The 23696-nt window shown below is 36.7% G+C and overlaps 1 protein-coding gene across 1 annotated transcript in view; it reads left to right on the forward strand.

Moving 5' to 3' along the window:
• Positions 1–22046, forward strand: part of LOC149840798 (tetratricopeptide repeat (TPR)-containing protein) — a 103158-nt gene extending 81112 nt beyond the window's left edge. Inside the window, exons 8-11 of the mRNA XM_090003341.1 lie at positions 1466–1647; positions 13358–13642; positions 21329–21476; positions 21565–22046. Coding sequence (XP_089859467.1) covers positions 1466–1647; positions 13358–13642; positions 21329–21476; positions 21565–22022 — 1073 coding nt within the window. The 3' untranslated portion in view covers positions 22023–22046. The remainder of the gene's footprint in view (positions 1–1465; positions 1648–13357; positions 13643–21328; positions 21477–21564) is intronic.
• The last annotated feature ends 1650 nt before the right edge of the window (positions 22047–23696 follow it).

The following is a 23696-nucleotide window of genomic DNA, read 5'->3' on the forward strand; positions in this document are numbered from 1 at the left end:
TAAAGTGATTGTTGGCTGACATGGGAGTTCCAAGCATAGGACTATCACGACTATGCTGTAACAATAAAAGTTTCATCTATATTGCCAACAACTGGACCTTCTACAAACGAACCAAACACATTGAGATGGACTGTCACTATGTACGAGAGGAATACCTACATGATACTATTGATCTTCCCTACGTTACTTGAGAATATCAATTGGCGGACTTTTTTACCAAGCCTCTCGCTGCTTCTAGGTTCCTCTTTTTTTGGACAAACTTTCGGTTATTCAACAGGAAGTTTGAGGGGGAGTGTTAAAAATGTAAATATATATACAACATATGTGTACATATACATATTTGTGTATATATATAAATGTTAGGTTAGTATCTAACTAGTAAATAGTAACTAGGTTAGTTTCTTTTTAGCTAGAAAGGCATTGGAGTGAGTGCCCAATGGCTCTATATGAGCCATTGGGGCCTCTCCTAACGTCTCTCCTAGGAGACCCTTATGCATGTATAAATTGGGGTGAAACCTCCTCTCAAATGTAAGCTTCTTGTATGGTCTTGATTAATAAAACATTATTTTTATTCCTTGTGTTTGCCCCTTTAGTAGGTGTTTGTGTGTCCACCTTGTTGTTTTAGTGAATACATTTTAGAGGACCTTATTTCCTTACAGTAATCACCCACAAGGAAGATCCAAGCACATCAACACCAAAGCAAGATCCAAGCGCATCAATGCCACTAATCTGATGAGTATAACAGTCCACCAAAACAGCCACAATGGGCAAAAACACCATAGCCACTAAGGCCAAACTCACAAGGGCCATTAAGGGCACAATAGGCACACACAAGGAAGCACACTCAAGATATAAAATATTATTTTATTAATGGCTGAAATGCACAAATAATGCATAAAAATTACATGGGGGAGATCCCCTTTATATACACCAAAGAGAGCCCAAATGAGCCATTAGACTAGAAATCTAGCCATTAAAACAAAAAAAAAATACAAAAAAGAAATAGGATAAAAAATATGTACAAAAAATCTATATACTTATATATATACATGTATACATACATATACGTATGCACACACACACACACATATATATATATATAATAGATGTATATATTACTAACATGTACATATGTACATATATACATAATTTAACAAGCGACATAGGTTAAAAGTGTGGCAAAAGGGTGTGCTGTTTTCACCACTATGCTCTCTCTCTCTCTCACGTGTTTTGTTGTAGAGCACCAGCACACTACTAGTATATAAGAATTAAAGAACTCTGGCGCTCTTAAATGATGTCATATATCAATTATGCAATTATTGTAGTTCTTAACCTGTCGCATGTAATTTAATTGTCTAGGCTACTTTTTCTAAATAGACTTACTCCGGATGTAAATTTCAGTCAATATATGTTTTTTTGCAACTGAAAGAACTCCCTGATTGTGAAGACCAATATGACTCGTTAGGTGCTGGAGCTAACGGTAGTGGAGGGTCAAATGCACCTCAAAATGTTGCTGCAATTGTTGCAAAGGAATGTTTTGCTGCAGCATTGAAAACAGATCCAAAATTAGGGCACCTTTGGGTGAATCTTTCTAATGCATACCATATGACTGGTGACCATAGAAGTGCTGGGAAGTGCTTAGAGCAGGTATTCCATCTGTGTCACTCATTTCAATGAACTAATAAAAGTTCAGCTCTTGGCAGACATCAAGCAACCTTTGTTGGCATCATTATTCTTAGAAAACTAATGTTTTTTTTTTTCATTCTTATTCAGTATTTCTTTACTTAGCTTTTCTATTCTCATGGATATAAATCTCATTTAGCGGTAATTCTTGTTTATTATTGTTATTTCAGACCCTTTTCCATTCAGAAGGATCTTCACATAAGGAACATTTTCCAACAGTAAATGGAATATATATACCATCTGGAGTTCTTGATGTTCTTTTTTGACCATGTATGGAAGTGTTAAAGGATACTTTTACTAGTTGAGGCATGAGTTCTTTTACAGCATTAGCGTCTGCCTAATGAACACCAAAACAACTACTTGGATTGGTCATTTAGGCTATTCTAATTTTCATGTTATTCAGATGAACAGTTTTATTTCTTCTCTGTCAAGTGCTATTTTTAATTGTTCCCTTGATTGCCAATAAAAGGGAAAACATTATTAAAATATCGGAGTGGGAAAGAGTTTTCCAAAGTGAAAGGCAGATGAGTGCTCTCTCTAGAAGCATGGGGTGTTGAAAATATGCCTCTTATTTGTGTGACAAAAATCCCTCATAAGGCATGTGTTTTATAGAAGGCCCATCAAATGCATTTTGGGTAATGTCAAATGTTGCTCTCTTTTGGAAACCATATAGGACATTAGGTTGGACTTCTATTCTTGTGAGGTGATTTAGGGTTTTGGTATCCTTTTGTTGACTGGTATTGGTTTTTGCCCTTTTATGGGTGAGGTTTTGTGGGAGGAGAGTGACTACCATCTGCATCCCTTATGAGAGGAGGAGATAGTGAGCATCTTTTTTGTGAAGGCTTTGGGAAAAAGATTGCACATGTACTCTTTTGTCTATTTTGGAGGTATAGAGATTCGTCTTTGACAATTTTGAGCTTTACGCTATTGATTCCATTGGTGGAGTCTTGTTCTTGTGACAAGACCCTGCATATTGCTCTTTGTATTGTGTTTGCCTTGACACACAATGAAATATTATGTCAGTGTTCCCATGGACGTAACCACATATTGTAGTGAACCACGCATATCTGTCTTGTGGTTTGTTTTCTCTTTTTCTTTGCATTGATTGTTGGTACTGATCGATCCTGTTCCATGCTTCCCGCACAACATGAAGGAGTCTATTGTTTCATGGAATATGATTTCATACTTTGTCTCTTCGGAAATGGCTTGTATCAACAATTTTGTATCCTACTTTCAGTGTGGAAGCAATGATATATTAGAAGGAAAAAAGGGAAAGACACTACTTTTTAGCTTCTCTTTTGAAGATAATAAGCATAAAAAAATCTTTGTATCAAGGACTTGTGCCATCAGCCAAATCAGTATGGATGGTGTCACTAACCTGAGTGAAACCATGTAGCAACTGGACTGAAAAGTTGGTGGGTGGGGGCGTTTTACAAAGTCATCATATGAACTTTGAACCTTAGGAGGATGAATGAACATCTTCCCTAGGAGGATGAATGAAAAGGTTTTCATTGGAAAACCCATTTTCCTCCAAAAATGTGGGGTCCATGCTACTAGGCATTATGGGGTGTTTGTTTTACCCAATGGTTGAAAAGGCCTATTTTCGTACGAAAATGAGTCTTTTCCAATGAGATAAACAGGCCCTAAATTATGAGTGAGTTCTATAAGGGACGTCCAAGATACCTTGTAATATTAACAGGTTCCTCGTATTGTAAAAGATCTTCATATTTCAACTGTAAAATTGATCAGTATATTACTTATTAGTTCAATGTATGATAGAAAAGCCTAGTTTGCTTTCAAGTGCACCATTGGTGGATTTTTTCCAGCTTTATTGTATGTTCAAGTTCTTAGTCGTTATCCACATATAAGCTACCCATGTGCACTGTAAATATGTCCTTGGAAGCCATGTCCTGCACAATAAAAGCAAACATTCTGAAGGAAGAGAAGTTGATGGAGTAGATGAAGAGGAGAGAGAGGATTGGACAATGTAGGGAATCATGCTCTCTTCTCTTACAAACAACCTGCACCCCTCCCCCCATTTTTATATTAACCTTTCATCTTGAAGCACAGGTAGTCCCTTACACTGTAATAGGATCACAAAAAAAAGTGCACAATCATAAGGCCACTAATGAGCTAAGCACAAGAGCCAGTATAGGCAAATACAAAATCACAAGAATGTACACAAACACGAACCACTAAGGGCTAATAGCACAATATAAAAGTATAATTTTATTAGAACTCAAATGCTCAAGTAAAGCATTAGGGAGAAGAGGGAAAAATCCCTATATACATGAGAGAGGGATGAGAAAATATATAAGAGAGAGAGAGAGAGAGAGAGAGAGAGAGAGAGAGAGAGAGAGAGAGAGAGAGAGAGAGAGAGAGAGCTGTTAGCTAGCTCCAACAACTAGCTAAACTAGCTGTTAGACCTAGTCCAATGACTAGCTCCCAATGGACAAAAGTGCCCTTAAAGGGCATGAAAAATACATGAAAAGAGAAATAAAATATAAAAAAAACTAATAAAAAAATACTTAAATGCAAACTATAAAGGATCATGTATATATATATATATATATATATATATATATATATGTACAAAGGGAAGTATATGTATAAAAATATACATATAATTAACACCCACCCTTAAACTTACGGTGTAATCACTAAAAGTTTGCCAAAAGGAAACATGAAACAAAGTGATGGCAATTAGGGATGCACAACAAACTCAGCCGGATCGAGCTCGTCTCGGTTAAGCTCGGCCCGAAGCTCGTTCGTGCTTTAAATGAGTCAAGCTTTTACATGGCTCTGAGGCTCAGACGAGCAAACAAGCCGAGTTTACTTTGCCTACTAAGCTCGATAAGCCTCGATAGGCTTGATAAGGCGCAGATAAAAGTATATATATATATAATATGTTTGCAAAAACATCAAAAAGTCATTGTTATCGTAGTGGGTAGAGCATTAGTCTTTTCCTCAAAAGGTGTTGAGTTCGAATCCCGTCTTTTACCTTTTTTGTTGTACGTTAATCTAGAGAATTTTTAGTATGTATATATTTTTTTTGGTCACAATAGACAAAATGCATGTTTTGGCTTAGTGGTGGATCACTTGTGAAACGTTGAGAGAGGTCGGGGATCAAATCCTAACTTCTCAAATTTTTTTACAAGATCAACCTTTTTGTAATGTCATTAAAGCTCGGCTACGCTCGAGCTCGGAATCGAGCTGAGTCTGGACAATGCCATTCAAGATCGGCTCTGAGCTCGAGCTAATCTTGGACAAAGGCATTTTGAACCGAGCCACGTTTGAACAACCCAAGCTTAGCTTAAACTTGGCTTGTGTGTACTAATGGCAACACCTTGGTGAAGAAATCGACCAACTTATATTCAGATTTAACATATGATAACTAAATTGTTCTTCTTTATATGCTTAGTGCACTTATGGAAGGTGTGGTTGCTTGCAATGTAGATAACACTCTTATACAACTTCGATGGGTTGGAGATGGTGATGGCCATATCTTTCGAGAGACTTCGCAACCATACTATCTTATAGGTTGTGGTTTCCATGACATGATACTCTGTTTCGATAGAAGAAATAAACACCTTTGTTGCTTTTTACACCTCCAAGAAATGGAGTTAGCTAGAAAAACATAGAAACCAGTAGTTGAGATACGATAATTGAGATTTCCTCTCCAATCAGAGTCAATATAGGCAATTAAATCCAAAGATAATAAAGATAAAAATAATCCTTTGGTTATGGTGCCTTTCAAATATTTGATGATTCTCATTACATCACTCATGAACCGTTGTAGGAACATGTTGAAATTGGCTTGCACTGTGAACTACATGAGAAATGTCAGGACGAGTGATTGATAGATATGTAAGAGAGTGAATCGGTTACCGATAGGGAGTAGGGTCTTCGAATAAGGATCCATTATTCGCTCTTATTTTAGCATTGATAAGCTTCAGAGTGTCAACTACCTTATCATCTGACAATCCTGATTTAACAATATTGAAAGCCAATTTCATTTGAGACAAGATGTATCCTCTTGGGGAGTACACAACTTCAATTCCTAAAAAGTATCTACATATCAAAACTTTCTTTAAGAATGTTTTTAATATTATCAATCCCCTTTTTATCACTTCCATTAATAATTATATCATCAATATATAACAATTAAACAACCATACCTGTCTTTGTATTTCTAACAAAAAGAGCAATGTCAGTATAGCAAGAGGCAATTCCAAGATTTATCATGACTTTTAGTAAAGCGATCATACTAGGCCTTAGGAGTCTGTGTTAAACTATACAAGGCTTTTTAAGACGAAATACTTCAACTTTTTCAATGTTAAGCCCGGGAGCAGGCTCCATGCTATGTCACATGGGTGCGGGTGCGGGTGCGGGGATTCGGCACTTCCAAAAAACCCGGGTGCGGGGGTGCGGCAGGGGCAAAAATATATAATATATATATATATATATATATATATATATACGACGCGGGTTTTTTCAAATTTCATTTTATATACAGCTGCACGCACCCATTTCGTCAGGAGAACAGTGGAAATCCTTTACTAAAAAGAACCATCATTATCATTTATTATGGAGAGAGAAAATCCTTTACAAAAAAGGATTGAAAAGGCAGCTGCTGTCAGCAACTGTCATTTATTGTGGAGAGAGAAAATCCTTTACGAAATTGAAAAGGCAGGAGCAGCAGCTGCTGTCATTTATTGTGGAGAGAGAAAATCTTTTACGAAATTGAAAAGTCAGTGCTGTCATTTATTGTGGAGAGAGAAAATCCTTTACGAAATTGAAAAGGCAGGAGCAACAGCTGCTGTCATTTATTGTGGAGAGAGAAAATCTTTTACGAAATTGAAAAGGCAGCTGCTGACAGCAGCTGTCAGCAGAATTTTTTTTTTAAAAAAATTTCGCAGCCCATTTCGTAGGGCAATTTTTTTTTAAAAAAAAAAAATCCAAACAAAAATGGACCGAAATGATCCTGGGTGCGGTCAACGCACCCAGGATTGGGTTGACCGCACCCGGTGCCGCACCCGCACCTGCATCCGCGTCGAGTCGCGTCGACGCGGGTGCGACACCTTGCTAGCCGAATCCCTGTGACATAGGCTCCATGTAGAGTTCTTCACTAAGATTGCCAATGCATTCTTAGCATGTAATTGTTAGATGGGCCATTGTTTGACGGAAGAAACAACAATAAGGGTCTTAACACTCGTCATCCTAGCTATGAGAGCAAAGGTTTTCTCGTAACCAATACCATATTCCTGTAAATACCCTTTTGTAACCAATCTAGCCTTATACCTCTTAAGGGATCCATTACTCTTAGTTTTGACGTTAAACACTTGTCTATATCCTATGACCTTTTTTTCTAAGGGTAAGGTCACTAATTCCCATGTCTTGGCTCTATATAAGGCTTATAGTTCCACTTTCATTGCTTCTATCCACTGGGTTGGTCTTTGACTTCACTGCAGTTGGATGGTTCATAGTAGGAGTAAATGACTATTAAGCATGCTCTATAATTTGGAGAAAAAGATTCATTAGTTATAAACCTACTTGGTGGTTTAGATACCCTTTGGGATCTTCTAGGATTAGGTTCATCTATAGCTTGTTCTTCAGAGTGCTTCTCTAAGGCACATGGATTCTCCCCATTATCTCTTTGGGTGTAGACATGAAGCTCATATGAGGATTCATTATTTGGATTGACAATCATTTGAGCTAAGGGTTTTATCACTTTTCTTAGGCAAAAGATCAAATAAAAATGAATAATCTACTTCCTCCTCAGACTTTTCCTTTTCAAATCCATTTTTTTCTTTAATAAAAGTGACATTTCTTGAAATATATAATTTATCATTTTTTATATCATAACATCTATATCTTTTCTTCTTTTCACCATAACCAAGAACGATATTGTCCAAAGCTTTAGGTGATAGTTTATCATTTCCTTTAAAAAGAACAAAACATTTACATCCAAAGACTCTTAACCATTTGAAATTGGAAGTAATATTAAATAAATTTTCTAGGGGTGAAATGTTGTCTAAAGAAGAAAAGGCATCCTATATTTCAAATAAATGGAGGTAAGTGTGACTTCAACCCAAAACTTTTTTGGAACATTTTTTGAAATAAATAAAGTTGTAGTTGTTTCAATGATATGCCTATGTTTTCTTCTGGACCATTTTGTTGTGGAGCCTTTGGGAAAGATCTTTGGTGAAAATTTTTATTTTGTTTTAAATAATTATTAAAATTCATTAGATATTATTCTCCTCTCAAATCAGATCATAAAATGAAAATATTGCTTTAAAATTGATTTTTGATTATCATGTAATTTTTTTTAAAATATGATAAAACATCCAATTTAAATCTAAGGAAGTAGATATATACATATCTATTGAAATCATCTATGAATGTAACATAATACAAGTATCCTCCTTTTGTCAAGATGGAAGCGGGTCCTCATATATATGAGTGCACCAACTCAAATGGTCTAGTTGAGACAAAGGTTTTATTTGCAAATGGTAAAGACCTCATTTTCTCAAGAATGCAATCCTTACAAATGAATTCTTTTCAATTATAAGAATTTTTCAAGAAAGGAAATATATACAACTTAGATGAGGTAAGATGCCCAAGTCTTTTATGCGAAGTAACAATATCCTGTTTTTGAGCATAGTTACAAAAAAAAAATTGGTAGGAAGAGAGAAAAAATACATGTAGTAGAGATCTCCTCTCCTCTCCTATGGCCTTGCCTAATCAACTTTATTGATTGGAGATCCTGTACAGAGCAACTCTTAAATGAGAGGAAGGAGATTCCGCATCCATGGTTGAAAATTTGAGAGACCGAAAATATATTTAAATTCAATTTAGGAATAATTCTTATCTTAAGAAAAAAAATTCTTTGGAATTTTTGAAAACTTTTTCTAAATTTTCAACACCTTTATTTTCTAATGAAGTGCCATCGATGGTAGAAACACTAGTAAAATGGGAGTTGGTGAATTTGTTGGAAAAAAAGGTTGGATTGGATCGCCCAACCACTCGGCCATTGATTCAGCCTAAACCTATTTTAGCAAGGTTGGATGGGAATCGGCTAGGAGTCAACCAACTCAGCCTGGAATCGACAACTTGCCGAGTCAGTCCTGAATCGTCCAATTTAGGACATATACGTTGACACCCGGTTACAACCCGATTCACCGAGTTGAACCGGGAGTCATATTAGTTCATTCCGAGACAAATTAGTTTTAAAAGATATATATTCTTCTAAAAAAGGGGTCGAAACCCTTCATCCCTCTCCTCCATTTCCCCCTCCCTCAGGTTGGTGTCCAGAGACTCCAAACGAACTGCTGATGACACCATCAATTGTCGGTGACCATCGACGACCATCTGCGTTGCAAACAACCAATTTCTCTCTCTCCCTCTCTCTTTCTACAAGGCTCTGAGCCCAAGAGGTTCTCTCTCTCTCTCTGCGAGGCTCTCTCTTTCTGCAAGTCTCTCTCTCTCTCTGAAGCGAGGCCCTCATTGTTGGGGGTTCCTCTCTGCGAGGTGAGAGTGAGGGCCTTGGCTCACCTCACATAGAGGATCCCCCGACATTGAGCGAGGCACTCACTCTCGCTGAAGCCATTTTTTTCCATACAGTTGGGGGTTCCTCTCTATGAGAGCCTTGTCTCACCTCACAGAGAGGAACCCCCAATAGTGAGCGAGGCCCTCATAGAGACTGATGGGGGTTCCTCTATGTGTGCAGCATGGACAACAAATAAACCCCATATTTAGGGGTCTTTCGCCTTTCTTTTCTTTATAATTTGCTGCTTGTGCCTTGGATTTTGATTATTTGCATTCATATTGTAGAAAAACATAGTGTTATATTCAATATTTAAGGTTTTATTGAAAAAACACTTAAAAAATTTAGGTTGTAATCCATCCGAGTTACTGAATCGACCCACTGACCCACTAGTCAAGGGTCAAGTGATCCGAATCTGAGTCACGGGTTTGCCAACTATGATGAACCATGACAAGGTCTTAACATGTCCACTTTCTCAATCTTTCATCTTAGCTTGTTATTCTTGAACATTGTTCTCTCTTTTATCTCCAAGAGGTGCTTTATGTTGATCTCCTTCTTTGTGAGCTTGAGTTGCGGCTCGGGGATTGCCACAAACATAATTCCAAAGTTTCTTTCCTTTGAGGTGATTTTGTATAACTGTGGTATGCATTAAGTAGTTTGATCCATTTAGTTTGAATGAGGGCTAAATCTTTGATTTGGGCTTGGCCATGATGAAGAGAAAAAATAAGAGGAAGCCAGAGAATGTAGGAAGAAGGAAAACAACGATCACTAGATCATCACCTATGTCACATAGGTGCAGGGGTGGGTGCTGATACGGGTGCGGATGTGGTGATGCGGCACTTTAAAAAAACTTTGGTGCGGGGAGGGTATATATATATATAATTTTTTTAACAATTTTAAGTTAACACTATGTGTATGCATGCACATTTATGTATTGTTATATATACAACAACAACAACAACTATGCCTTCATCCCAAAACAATTGGGGTCGGCGATATGAACCAACAAAGAAAATCATTCTGGGTCTTCCACATGAATCCTTCTCCTCCAATCATTTCTATCCAATGCCATGTCCTCGGTGAGGTTCAAAGCATTCATATCCTTTCCTATCATCTCCATCCAAGTCTTCCTAGGCCTACCCTGACCTCTTTTAACTAATATATTTTCCCATTTCTCTATCCTTCTAACTGGAGCATCATTAGGCCTTCCCCGAATATGTCCAAACCACTGTAAACGATTCTCTCTCATCTTATTTTCAATGGGTGCAACGCCTACCTGCCACAAAATGGATAAAACTGGACTTGGTTAGGGTTAACTAAATCTACTTTTGGACAAAAATGGTCCTCAGTGTGGTTGACTTTACCTGCCACAAAAGAAGCCGTGTCCAAGTGTCGCACCCGCACCAGTGCTCTATTAGAGGAGTTCGTGCTACATATATCTCCACGATCTCACGAGGAAGGTGGAAGGAAGAAAGAAAGCGACATGTGCTTGATCACCACAAACCTCGATCTTCACAATCTCACATGAGCACTTGATCAAAGGTCCAAGAATCAAGAGCCTATTAGCTCTAATACCATGTAATGAAATCACAAGAAAAAGTGCACAATCACAAGGCCATTAATGGGCTAAGCACAAGAGCCACTATAGGCAAATACAAAAGCACAAGAGTACATAAACACAAGCCACCAAGGGCTAAGAGCACAATATAAAAAATATAATTTTATTAGAACTCAAATGCTCAAGAAAAGCATTAGGGAGAAGAGGGAAATACCCCAATATATACATGAGAGAGGGAGGAGAGAATATACATAAAAAAGAGAGGGAGAGCTAGCTGTTAGGTAGCTCTAACAGCTAGCTAAACTAGCCATTGGCATGGTCCAACGGCTAGTTAGCTAACCGTTAGACCTAGCTCAATGGCTAGCTCCCAATGGACAAAAGTGCCCTTAAAGGGCATGAAAAATATGTCAAAAGAGAAATAAAAATACAGAAAACTAAATACGAAAAATACCTAAATACAAACTATAAAAAAGTCATTTTGTACATGTATAAACATATACATATATTTAACATTACACATCGACCACCACCATAATATACCATATTGATAATTTAATAAAATATGGCTACATATTACAAGAAATATCTCTGCATGTCCATCCTTAACACTCCTCGAATTGCGTATGGATGTTCAAAAACCATGCCTTTTAAATATCAATGACTGAATGCATGTTACTGGTTAAGTGAATGGATTGGCTGTTTGGTATTCGCTTCTCACAAATAATGATTATCTTCTAGTTTCCAATCCAACTCCAAGTTTCAGTTTTTCATGTACCAAATTGGTGGAAATTACTATAACACTCCTATTATCACAGTATAACACTGATATTGTAATAATCTGATGTAGCAGACTTAGAAGATAATGCATCTTATTGCCACCAATGCTTGATACTTTGCTTCCGTACTTGAAGTGGGCTATGATACCAAATGAGACCCCAAGAATAGTGCACCTGTATTGATCTTCTAATAGAAGGGTCCCTTGCCTAATTTGCATCTAAATAAGCTATCACAACTAAACATCTATTTGCTTAGTTCTTTTTCATTGTCTTATAGATGAAGAATGCATGAATTGCAATGCAACTTTGTAAAAGTGAAATATTGCAATGCCCTGACTAACTTCTGAACCTCTTTGGTTGAAATATCTCATCATCTTTCTGGTTCTCACATAATCTTATATTCAAAGCAATAGGTGTCTGAACTAGCTGGTAGTCAAGCATCTCCTAGCAATTAAGGAGATCCATAGCATACTTGCATTGTGCCCGGACCACAATATCCTTGGTCTAATCAGCCTCCAACCAAACTTAAGGCATCCAAGTCCTTCACATCAGATTTATGATTAAGCATTTCTTTCAACCTTGCTACTTTTGTGTCACTCCCTGTGGTAATTATATCATTCATGTGAACAAAATGCTCAACCTGTAATAGTGAATGAAAAGTATTGATTCTATTGAACAAAACCAAGGGAGTGTATAACTATGCTAATGGCTTGAACATGCATGTGAGGGCTTGGTTGAGCACATAAATCGCCTTCTTTAGCTGACATAGTTGTGCAAACATTACCTTCAAGATACACTAAAGGATTACCTTCTCATGAAGATTGTTGACGTCTTATAGGAAGTTATGTGACACGGACTCTTCTAACAGGGCACCACACCCAGGTGGGTGCGACACTTGGACACAGCTTCCTTTGTATTAGGTGAAGTTAACCACACTGAGGTCCATTTCTATCCAAAAGTAGATTCAATTAACCCTAATCAAGTCCATTTTTATCTATATTATATGTATAAATACATAAATGCACACAAATACACATAGTGTTAACTTAAAACTGTTAAAAATTGTATATATATATATATATATATATATATATATATCCTCCCCGCACCCCTGCACCCAAGTTTTTTTAAAGTGCTGCATCCGCACCCGTACCCGCAGGTGCATCCGCATCCACACCCGCACCCGCACCTATGTGACATAGATAGGAAGCCATTCTTGACGTCCATTTAACATAATTCTAAACAATGAGTTGCTGCAAGTTACAGAATAGTCCAGATTGTCCCTCATTTGGATGACTAAATGTCTCGAAGTCCAGGCTACATTATTTAACTTTCATAGGGGCACTTTAAGCTGCAGCCATGTTGAATCCCCTTATAATACTGTCCTAATGGAAAATTACACAAAGTGAAGTGTTCTGTGTCCTTTTGGGCATGTCCATGTGACATAGGTTATTGAGTGTATCCTTTTGTCATGAACCACTGTAAAGCATTCTGTACTGTCATTCTGTACCCATGTTGCAAAGGAAAGCATCTTTTCTGTCTGTTTGTGAACACTTTGATTACGGGGAAATCAACTTTTTTTTACAAATGGTAAGGATTGATGGAAAGGGAAGAAGACCGTGTGCAGTCTCCTGCAAATACATTCTGTTATTTATTGGTGGAATTTTTTGTTATTTTCCAATCTTTTGGTTCAAAAATTGTGGGTTACCTACTTTAAAGTTTTGGCATTTGATTTAGAGTTCATGAATTTTTTATAAGATTTTCCTGTTATTCTTTCCTCTGCATGTTTTGCAGGCTAGCAAGTTTGATCCCAATCGAATGTCTACTAGATATGCAGTTGCACTGCATCGGATAAAAGATGCAGAAAGGTCTCAAGATCCCACACAGCAGTTATCATGGGCTGCCTATGAAATGGCTTCAATCCTTAGAGAAGGCGACCCAGCTGTCATTGAACCTCGTATCGCATGGGCAGGACTTGCAATGGTTCACAGAGCACAACATGAAATTGCAGCAGGTTTTGGAAATGTAGAACTGGACTTAAAAGAGGTTGAAGAAAGAGCCTTGTATACCCTGCAGCAGGTACTGTTTGCACTTGTATATTCGCACATAAGAAAACTGTTTGACATATTTAATTGCATGGTGAACATTTGTTCTTGTTTGGTATAACCAAGTTGTGGTTTGCTTTGGTACATCTCGTTGTCTTTGTTTGTGATGGTTATTAAGGAGATTTTCTCTGTACAACTTTTGTGTTTGTTTGGTCTGTTTCTGTTCAAACTCCTCATGTTGTTTCTATGTTCTTCAAATGTAGTAATAGATCATGGCACGATCTTTTGCCGATAGGACTGCTTGTTTATGTATTCAGTTTCCAAGTTGATGCTATTGCATGGTTTGTGCTTGTACTCATTGTTGATCTATTTCTGGAACTTGTGTTTGCCTATGTATGGATAATCTTTGGTTGAAAAGACTGCTTGTTTATGTGTTTAGTCTCCAAGTTGTCTGATGATATTCATGGATTATGCTTGTATTCATCAATGACCTATTTCTTGAACTTATTCCCAAGTTGCTGATGCTATTCATGGTTTATGTTTGTATTCATCAATGACCTATTTCTGGAACTTAATTTTCAAGTTGCTGATGCTATTCACCGTTTATGTTTGTATTTGTTAAAATGTAAACTGTAATATATATATATATATTATTTAATATTATTATATTTTCTTTTATTATTTTATTTTTCTATTTTTCTTTATTTTCTTTTTAGCATCTAGTTCAATAGAAACTAGATATTTGATCCAGTCAAGTTCCTGTTTGAACTTGACTGTGCAAATAGCTGTTGGACTGTAGTCCAACAGCTATAATAAATGCTGTTGGACTATAGTCCAACAGCTATAATAATAAATGCTGTTGGATTGTAGTCCAACAGCTATATTAAGAGATGTTGGAATCCAACATCTCTTTTGGAGAGCTCAAAATGAGCTCTCCTCTCTCTTCCACTTTTTTGTATATATAGGGGTGAACCCCTTCAATGTAAACAACCATGCTTCTTAAGCATTTTGTTCATGAATAAAGTATTATTTATTTTTCAAGTGTTCTTCCTTTTATACCCTTTCAAGGGTCATGCTTGTAGTGTCTCCAATAGACACTTGTTTGTGAGTTATTTGTGCATTTGTTGAAGACCACCATTTCATTACATGGTATCAGAGCTACGAAATCCTTAGATCTTGAAGTGCTTCCGCCTCGATTTCTGTGCCACATTTACAAAAGGTGTTTCATCACCTTGTTCTTGGCTCAAGAAGATTTGTTTGAAGAAAGGCGAACTTGTGCTACAAAAATTTTGGTTTTGTATCCTCTCTTATTCCTTTGTCTACTCTTTTTCTTTTCTTTTTATTTTTCTCTCTCTCCTCCTATTTATTCCTCTCTTACCCTTGTAAAAGATGGATGACAATGATAAGATCACCATCATTCCTATGAAGCTAAATGATAGTAACTATGTAATGTGGACTTCGATTATGAAGCACCACATTTGGAGAAAAGGTTTATGGGGTATAGTGGATGGTTTCGATTTGGAACCTAAACTATCTCTTACCAAGAAAGAGGGTGATAAAGAGGTTCCTCTAACGGAAGAAGAGAAGTGTAGGGCGTTAGCCACTTATGAGAAGAAATGGAAAGAATGGAGGATAGGGCATGCAAAAATTATGTCATGGCTCATCAATAGCATAAACATTAAAAAATGCTCTAGTCTAGCTAAGTTTGAGCATGCCGATAAGGCTTGAGAATACCTCAAAAACATGTATTCCCTTAAAGATATTGCACATGTATGCAATTTACAAGATAAAGTTCGGACAATGACTCAAAAAGATAAAACTATTCGAGAATATTATAATGAGTTGTCCGAACTTTGGGAAGAGTTGGCTCTTCTTGAGCCCAAATGGCATTGTGCCGAAGACATCGAGCTTCGCCAAAAGCAACTCGATATGAAACATTTCTATCAATTTGTGAATGGTCTAAGGCTGGAGTTTGAATCCACCAAATCGACCCTTTTACATCGTGGAAAAATTCCTTCTATTGTTGATACTATAGAAGAGCTCACTATGGAGGAAAATAGACTTGGAAAAGTACTCCAAAAGTTGATGATGACTCTGTTTTAGTTGTATCTAGACCGGAGAATCATACTCGTACTTACAAGCTGCCTCATTTTGGAAGGCAAAACAGCGACTTTGATAAAAGAAAAGTTATTTGTCATCATTGTCATGAACCGGGGCACTATAGGCCTCAATGTCCAAAGTTAAAAAGAAGAGAAGAAAAAAGAGTTGCATCTGTTGAATCTGAGTCAAAAGATCAAGATGCACTTGTGTCTATGGCTCAACTGATGGAAATCGTTCAACCTCTTCTCAAAGGGGTATCCTCCTCAACCGAAGCCTCAACTGGAGCGGCAGTTGCATCTTTCTCCGGTCCAGGTAACTTTCCTTGGCTTTTAGATTCTGGTGCTTCTTTTCATATGACCCCAAATGTTAATAGTCTATCCGAATGTCTTAAAAATAACTCAAGTGTGTCAAAGGTTTTTACAGCCGATGGCACATCTCTTGAAGTAAAAGGAATAAGATGTTTTGAAAATCTTCAAAAATCCAAAAGATTTTTTATCCCAGAAGTTAGATATATCCCTAAACTTAATTTGAATCTCTTATCTGTCTCGCAAATATCTGATTATGGATGTAATATCTCCTTCTCTTCTCATGGTTGTTGGGTACAGGATCGCCAGTCAGGGAAGCTGATTGGGGAAGGCCATAGAGAGGGAGGACTTTATTACATGGACTTTTTGGAATTACCCAAGAATGCATTTTGTTATAATATTCAGAAATTAGAATTGGATTTATGGCACAAAAGGCTTGGCCATCCTCATATGTCTAAAATTCAATATTTTCCAAGTTTGAAAAAATTTTGTAATTCTGAAAATTTTTCTTGTAAAGACTGCATTCTTGGCAAAATGAAAAGGTTACCATTTCTTAGAACTTTTGTTTCCTTACAATCACTTGAGTTAATACATTCGGATGTTTGGGGCCCCGCACCAGTTATTTCTAAAGGTGGTTATACATATTATGTCATTTTTGTTGATGACTTTTCTAGACATACTTGGATTTATTTTCTTAAACATAAATCTGATGTCTTTGCTAACTTCCAAATATTTCATAAAATGGTTAAAAATAAGTTTCAAAATGATATTTCTGTTTTTCGCACTGATTCAGGGGGAGAATTTATGTCCAACAAATTCAAAGACTATCTCAATTTACATGGTATTACACATCAAAGATCATGTCCACACACTCCACAACAGAATGGCCTAGCCGAACACAAACATTGGCACATTATGGAAACTACTAGGACATTGTTAATTGCAAATCAAGTTCCAAAAAGTTTTTGGGCTGAAGCGGTCCTAACTGCCCCCTACCTCATTAATAGGATGCCATCTTCCTCATTAAAGAATACAACTCCAATAGAAAAGCTTGTTAATTTAACTCCAAATTATTCTAGATTAAGAGTCTTTGGATGCAAATGTTTTGTTTTCACCAACAGAAATGACAAACTCTCTCCTCGTGCAATCCCATGTGCCTTTTTAGGATATGCTGATAATAAAAAAGGCTACAGGTGTTTCGATTTTCAAAATGACAAATTATATGTATCAAGAAATGTATCTTTTTTGGAAAAAGAAAGCTTCTTTGAATTTGAAAAATCCAAGGATGTCACTGAATACTCGTTTTTAATTGATCCAACTTCAAAATCCAATGAATGTGATGTTGGATGTGACCTTGACAATGATCAAAGTCCTATTGTTGTTGAAAATGATTATAATGAAGAGCAAATCCATAGGGATGTTAGTCTACAATATTCAAGACGTAGAGAGCAAAATCTTCCATGTGCATTACAAAAATACTCTGAAGTCTCACCTAGAAGAACGTCTAGAATCTCTAAACCTCCAGAAATATTTGTGTCTTATGAATCTTTTTCACCCACGTATAGGGCCGCCATTACATTAATACAATCATATGTTGAACCATCATCCTATTCTCAAGCAAAAAATCATATAGAATGGATAGAAGCCATGAAAATAGAATTGGATGCACTAGAAAAGGCCAATACTTGGACGATACAAGATATCCCTCCGGGTAAGAAACCTATAGGTTGTAGGTGGGTATACAAAGTCAAAACCAAAAGTGATGGGACCCTGGAAAGATATAAGGCCCGTTTAGTAGCAAAAGGATACGCCCAAGAGTATGGCATCGATTATGAAGAAACATTTCCTCCTGTGGCCCGTATGACCACTGTTAGAACTTTAATAGCCTTGGCCTCCATTAGAACATGGCCTATCTTTCAATTAAATGTCAAAAATGCTTTCCTGAATGAGAATCTTGTTGAAGAAGTATACATGGAAGCCCCACCTGGTATTAGTATCCCTAACAGTAAAGCTCTTCGTCTAGAAAAAGCTCTTTATGGTCTTAAACAGGCTCCAAAAGCCTGATATGACCGATTTAGTCATGTTATGCTTGATATTGGTTTTCAACCTTGTTTAGCTGACACTGCTTTGTTTGTTAAGAAATCTGATGCTGGCATCATTATTCTTCTTCTCTATGTGAACGATATGATCATCACCGGAGGCGACAAACAGGGAGTTGCAAATATCAAATCTCTTCTTAAAACTCACTTTGAAATGATTGACTTAGGTTTATTAAGACATTTTTTAGGCATTGAAGTTGTTTATTCCCCTCGGGGGTATTTGATATCTCAATCTAAATTTGCTCTTGATATCGTTTCCAGGTCTGGAATTACAGATGATAAGAAAGTAGACACTCCAGAAGTTGTCAATGTTAAAATGAAAATTGATGATGGAGAACTTCTTGATGATCCTACTCCTTATAGACAGCTTGTTGAAGCTCTTTTTTATCTTTCCATTACTAGGCCAGATATAACTCATGCGGTTCATACAGTCAGTCAGTTTCAGCATGCTCCCACCTCCGTGCACATGAGAGCGATTTTGCGTATTATTAGATACTTAAAATCCTCTTTTTCACGAGGACTCTTCTTGTCTGCTTCATCTTCATTAAATTTAATTGCATATACTGATGCTGACTGGGGAGGTGATCCCAATAATAGACACTCAACTACTGGTTTTTGTGTGTTCTTAGGTGAAACCTTAATTTCGTGGAGGTGCAAGAAGCAACAGAAAGTCTCTCTTTCCTCCACCGAAGCTGAATACAGAGCCATGACAACCACCACTATGGAGGTTGTTTGGCTCAGACGATTGCTAGCGGATATGGGAGCTAAAGCAACGCAAGCTTCAAAGATGTGCTGTGACAACAAAAGTGCGATCTACATTGCAAGCAACCGGACATTCCATGAGCGCACTAAACACATTGAGATGTACTGCCACTATGTTAGAGAGGAATACTTACATGGAACCATTGATCTGCCATATGTTACATCAGAATATCAATTAGCAGACTTCTTCACCAAGCCTCTCGCTGCTCCCAGATTTCACTTCCTCTTAGACAAATTTTCGCTCATTGTACCGTAAGTTTGAGGGGGAGTGTTAAAATGTAAACTGTAATATATATATATATATAATTTAATATTATTATATTTTCTTTTATTATTTTCTTTTTCTATTTTTCTTTATTTTCTTTTTTAGCATCTAGTTCAATAGAAACTAGATATTTGATCCAGGAACTTGACTGTGCAAATAGCTGTTGGACTGAGCTATAATAAATGCTGTTGGACTATAGTCCAACAACTATAATAATAAATGTTGTTGGACTGTAGTCCAACAGCTATATTAAGAGACGTTGGAATCCAACGTCTCTTTTGGAGAGCTCAAAATGAGCTCTCCTCTCTCTCCCAGTTTTTTGTATATATAGGGGTGAACCCCTTCAATGTAAATAACTATGCTTCTTAAGCATTTTGTTCATGAATAAAGTATTATTTATTTTTCAAGTGTTCTTCCTTTTATACCCTTTCAAGGGTCATGCTTGTAGTGTCTCCAATAGACACTTGTTTGTGAGTTATTTGTGCATTTGTTGAAAACCACTATTTCATTACAGTATTCATCGATGACCTATTTCTGGAACTTGTTTCCATGTTGCTGATGTTGTTCATGGTTTATGTTTGTATTCATCAATGACTTGTTTATGTTTGGAAAGTCCATCTTTGTCTTTCATTAGTATAGGTTTATCTATTCACTGCTCTTTCAGTAAGCTTCTGTGCCATTCTTTTATTTCTAATCTCTTCCAGCCTTCTCTAAATCTTAATATTGTAGTGGAGCGAGGACATGGAGAAGTGTATCTTGCTTTCTCAATGGTCTTCGGGACCTTTGTGTTGTTTGTGCTGGCCTGTAGTTTTTGAGGACTGCAGTTGTGATTCTGTACCCCCCTTTGGATGTTTTTATGAATAGCTCCCTGCGGTTTATATTTATTTTAAGGCTTTTTTTGCAAATTAGTCCCCGCCTTATGGCCGATTTGCAAAATAGTCTTTGCCTTATGCCATTTTGCAAATCAGTCCTCGGCTTTCTCACTGTTATTAGAAACTGGTCCTTCTGTCAACAGCTGTTAGTTTGACTATGTTAAAAAACTGGCCATGGTTAACTGGTCACCAAAATGCCCTTCATCAAATAGTTAGTGTATTAACTTTTTGCAAATTAGTCGCTACCTTATTTACATTTTTCAAATTTGTCCTCATGTAAGGGCAGAACCATCAATTTGTCTATCCTTTAACAGTTACTGTCAAGAAAGCTAACAACTGGTAACCTCAAGGACTAATTTGTAAGGGTTAATGAAAAGGCAAGGACGGATTTGCAAAATAGCATAAGGCAGGGACTATTTTGCAAATTGGCTATAGGGCACGGACCAATTTGCAAAAAGCCCTTATTTTAAATAACAAAGTTTGTTTTTGGCAACTTTATTTTTATTTTTCTGTCGAGTTTTCGTAAATATAAATGTTAAGCATCTCTTTTTTAAAAAACAAGGGGTCCTATTTTTTCTTTCTACCGCTATTTGTCTTCTTCCATTCCACTACCACGACAAATCCCCCTTCTTCAGTGCTAGAGCCACCACCATTTCTTCTTTACCACCTGTTCTTCACCACCACCACCACCTTTTCAACCACACCATCACCATCACCACCTCCTCTTCACTGCCATGACTACCACCACTATCATTACTCCTCCATCACCATCTCCACCACTGACACAACTACTACCCCTTTCTTCACCACCACCACTTCCCTTAAATGTATAAAATTATTGTATTTGCTTAAAATTAATGCAACAAAATTTGCTGTGGACATCCATACTGAATGATGAAGTTCTGTAGATGCCTAAGCTTGGTCATGTAAATGCTTGTTACTAATCTTTGCCAAGTAAATTATGCATGTACTGAAACTCTATGTAAGATTAATTTTATGCTCGCCTAGAAATATGTTAAATATGATTGTGAAGGAATAGTGCGTTTGGGTAAGACAGAAGGTGGTGGCAAAAGGAATTCCCATTAATCAGGGTTTCTAACACGGGTCATGAGAATTGTCAGGTACCATAGGCTCAGCAGCTTCCAAGAAATAAACACTGTTGAAAAGGCCATCTATCTAGCTTTTGAAATTTTGGTGGAACTTTGACACCATTCTAGAGTTTTCTGTATTTCATTTACCCACGTGAGAATTCTCATTATGCAAGTCACATCCTTAGCATCTTTCATGTTGATACAATTTGAGTCTTGTTTTCTGAAGGCGATATCTGAAGATCCAGATGATGCTGTTCAGTGGCACCAACTTGGGCTGCACTCTCTTTGCACCCTACAGTTCAAGAAATCACAAGACTATCTAAAAGCTGCAGTAGCACGCCATAATCACTGCAGCTATGCATGGTCAAATCTTGGTATTGGATAATTGTATTAGCTTATTTCGTTTCCATTGTGTACTTGTGTAGGCTTGTTTAATTTTAGAGATGTATTTTAAATATTTAGGTATCTCATTGCAATTGTCTGATGATCCAACACTTTCTGAGGAGGCATACAAAAGAGCGTTGTCGTTATCAACCCCAGAACAGTCTCATGTTGCTCTTTCCAACCTCGGAAATCTCTACCGTCAACAGAAGCGCTTTGAAGATGCCCACAAGATGTTCACAAAATCGATTGAAGAATGCCCTGGATATGCACCTGCATACAATAATCTGGGGCTGGTGTTTGTTGCTGAGGGTCGGTGGGCCGATGCTGTAGATTGTTTTAGCAAAGCACTTGTGGCTGATCCTCTGCTTGATGCAGCAAAGTCAAACCTGATGAAAGCAGTGGCTATGTCTAAAGTTATCGCAGTCAAGGATCCATCGGCTGCTCAAGAAATTGTTCAGTCTAGAGGTCCATTTGATTCTTGTTCAAAAAACCAAATGCATCTTTCAACTCATGCGCCTCATGATACATCTGACTGAAATGTAGATCACTTTGGGCTGAAAGCTTGTCTTGTGTGTGTGTGTGTGTGTGTGTGTGTGTGTGTGTTGATAACGGGTTAAATCGATCATTCTGAAAAATAAAACTTTCATAAAAAAAAGCAAATGAAGCACTTTTCATAAAAAATCTCACAGAATCAAGAATGAAGCTTCATTCTGGATACACTAGATCATGAATTAGTAACTGCACCCAATTTCATAAAAAGTTTCAAGTGTTTTTAGAAATATTTAAATGAGATATTTACAGATTCCCATGAAGAGGATCAATACCTATAGACAGATCCATGGATTCATACATCTTGATAAAAAAAATCAATAAGAAAAACAAGAATCCATGTTGATTGTTTCTCAAAACAAATCAAAAGAAAGAAACATAAATCGTAGAGCAACCAAGTCCTCTAGAGGGCTTGTTTAAGAATAAGAAAGAAGAGTATCATGAAATAAGATTTGATCCTATTCGTGGATTAACAAAAAATGTACCAAAGCTCATATAGCTCGGATATTATATGAGCTTTCCTTTTTGCATACAACATTGCTACTCTCTTTGGCAGCATCAACTAATTTGGAACTTAATTTTTAAGTCATATTTCTAGCCACACAATTCTGGGATGCCTCTTATAAGCAAGGAATGACGAGTGATTTCTATTTCAATGGAAACTTGATGAGTTAATTTGCTTTGATTTTACTGTTATATCGGGAGTTACTTGTGTATTGGTGCAAAACAGACGGTGAAATTAATTTTTTGTTAGATGTTAAATAAAATGTGTAAACTTTGTTCTTCGTTTCAAGTTGACAAATCTCAATTGGAATCTCTTATATGGATAATACACAATGTAGCTGATCACGCCTAATTCAAAGGGCTTTGTTTTGATTAAGGTCGGTTTGTCCTATTCAACATGACCAATAGGCACTAAATTCTCCTCTCTCCATTCTTTTTGTTCACACGCACACACACATATAAAATGAATGGTTCTTTCTAACGGTGTGTGGACTGTAATTTTTTCATTTTTTGACAATTTTTTAGAATCTAACCTTGCATATGTGACCTACATACCTTGTTTAGTAGGAATCAACTTTTGAATAATCTAATTATGACATGTGAGGTAAGTTTTTATGATGATTCAAAATCAATGGCTTAGAATTTTATAGATTTTAAAACTAATAAATTCATGTTTTTTTGTCAAAAAGCTTGATTCAAGAATCAACTCCTAGCAAATAGGTCATGCTGAACACATTTGTAGTGTCAAATTTATCAAACATTGCTTGGAACATTGAAAATCAGTATTGTCCATACTTTATAGAAGGTTAGGAGGAACCAATCTCTCTCTCTCTCTCTCTCTCTCTCTCTCTATATATATATATATATATATATATATATATATATATATATATATATGCATTCAACATGGTTTATTTGATAAGGATCAAGCCTTGGATCATGTTTTTTTTTATGTAAAATTGTGATATTTTGAGTTATGAAATTTTGGCACACTGTGGGGTGGTTGATTTTTTAACTCCTTTAAAAACCTAATTACTTATGGTATACATGATTCAAAACAAGTTTCCTACTGAACAAACCATGTAGATCACATCTATGACATTTGATTTATAAAAATTAGAAATTTTTGAAAAAAAGAGTGATTTCTACTCATTAGT

The sequence above is a fragment of the Nuphar pumila genome, chromosome 4 (genome assembly GCF_984573655.1).
Source record: "Nuphar pumila chromosome 4, dmNupPumi1.hap1.1, whole genome shotgun sequence".
NCBI classification, from domain to species: domain Eukaryota; kingdom Viridiplantae; phylum Streptophyta; class Magnoliopsida; order Nymphaeales; family Nymphaeaceae; genus Nuphar; species Nuphar pumila.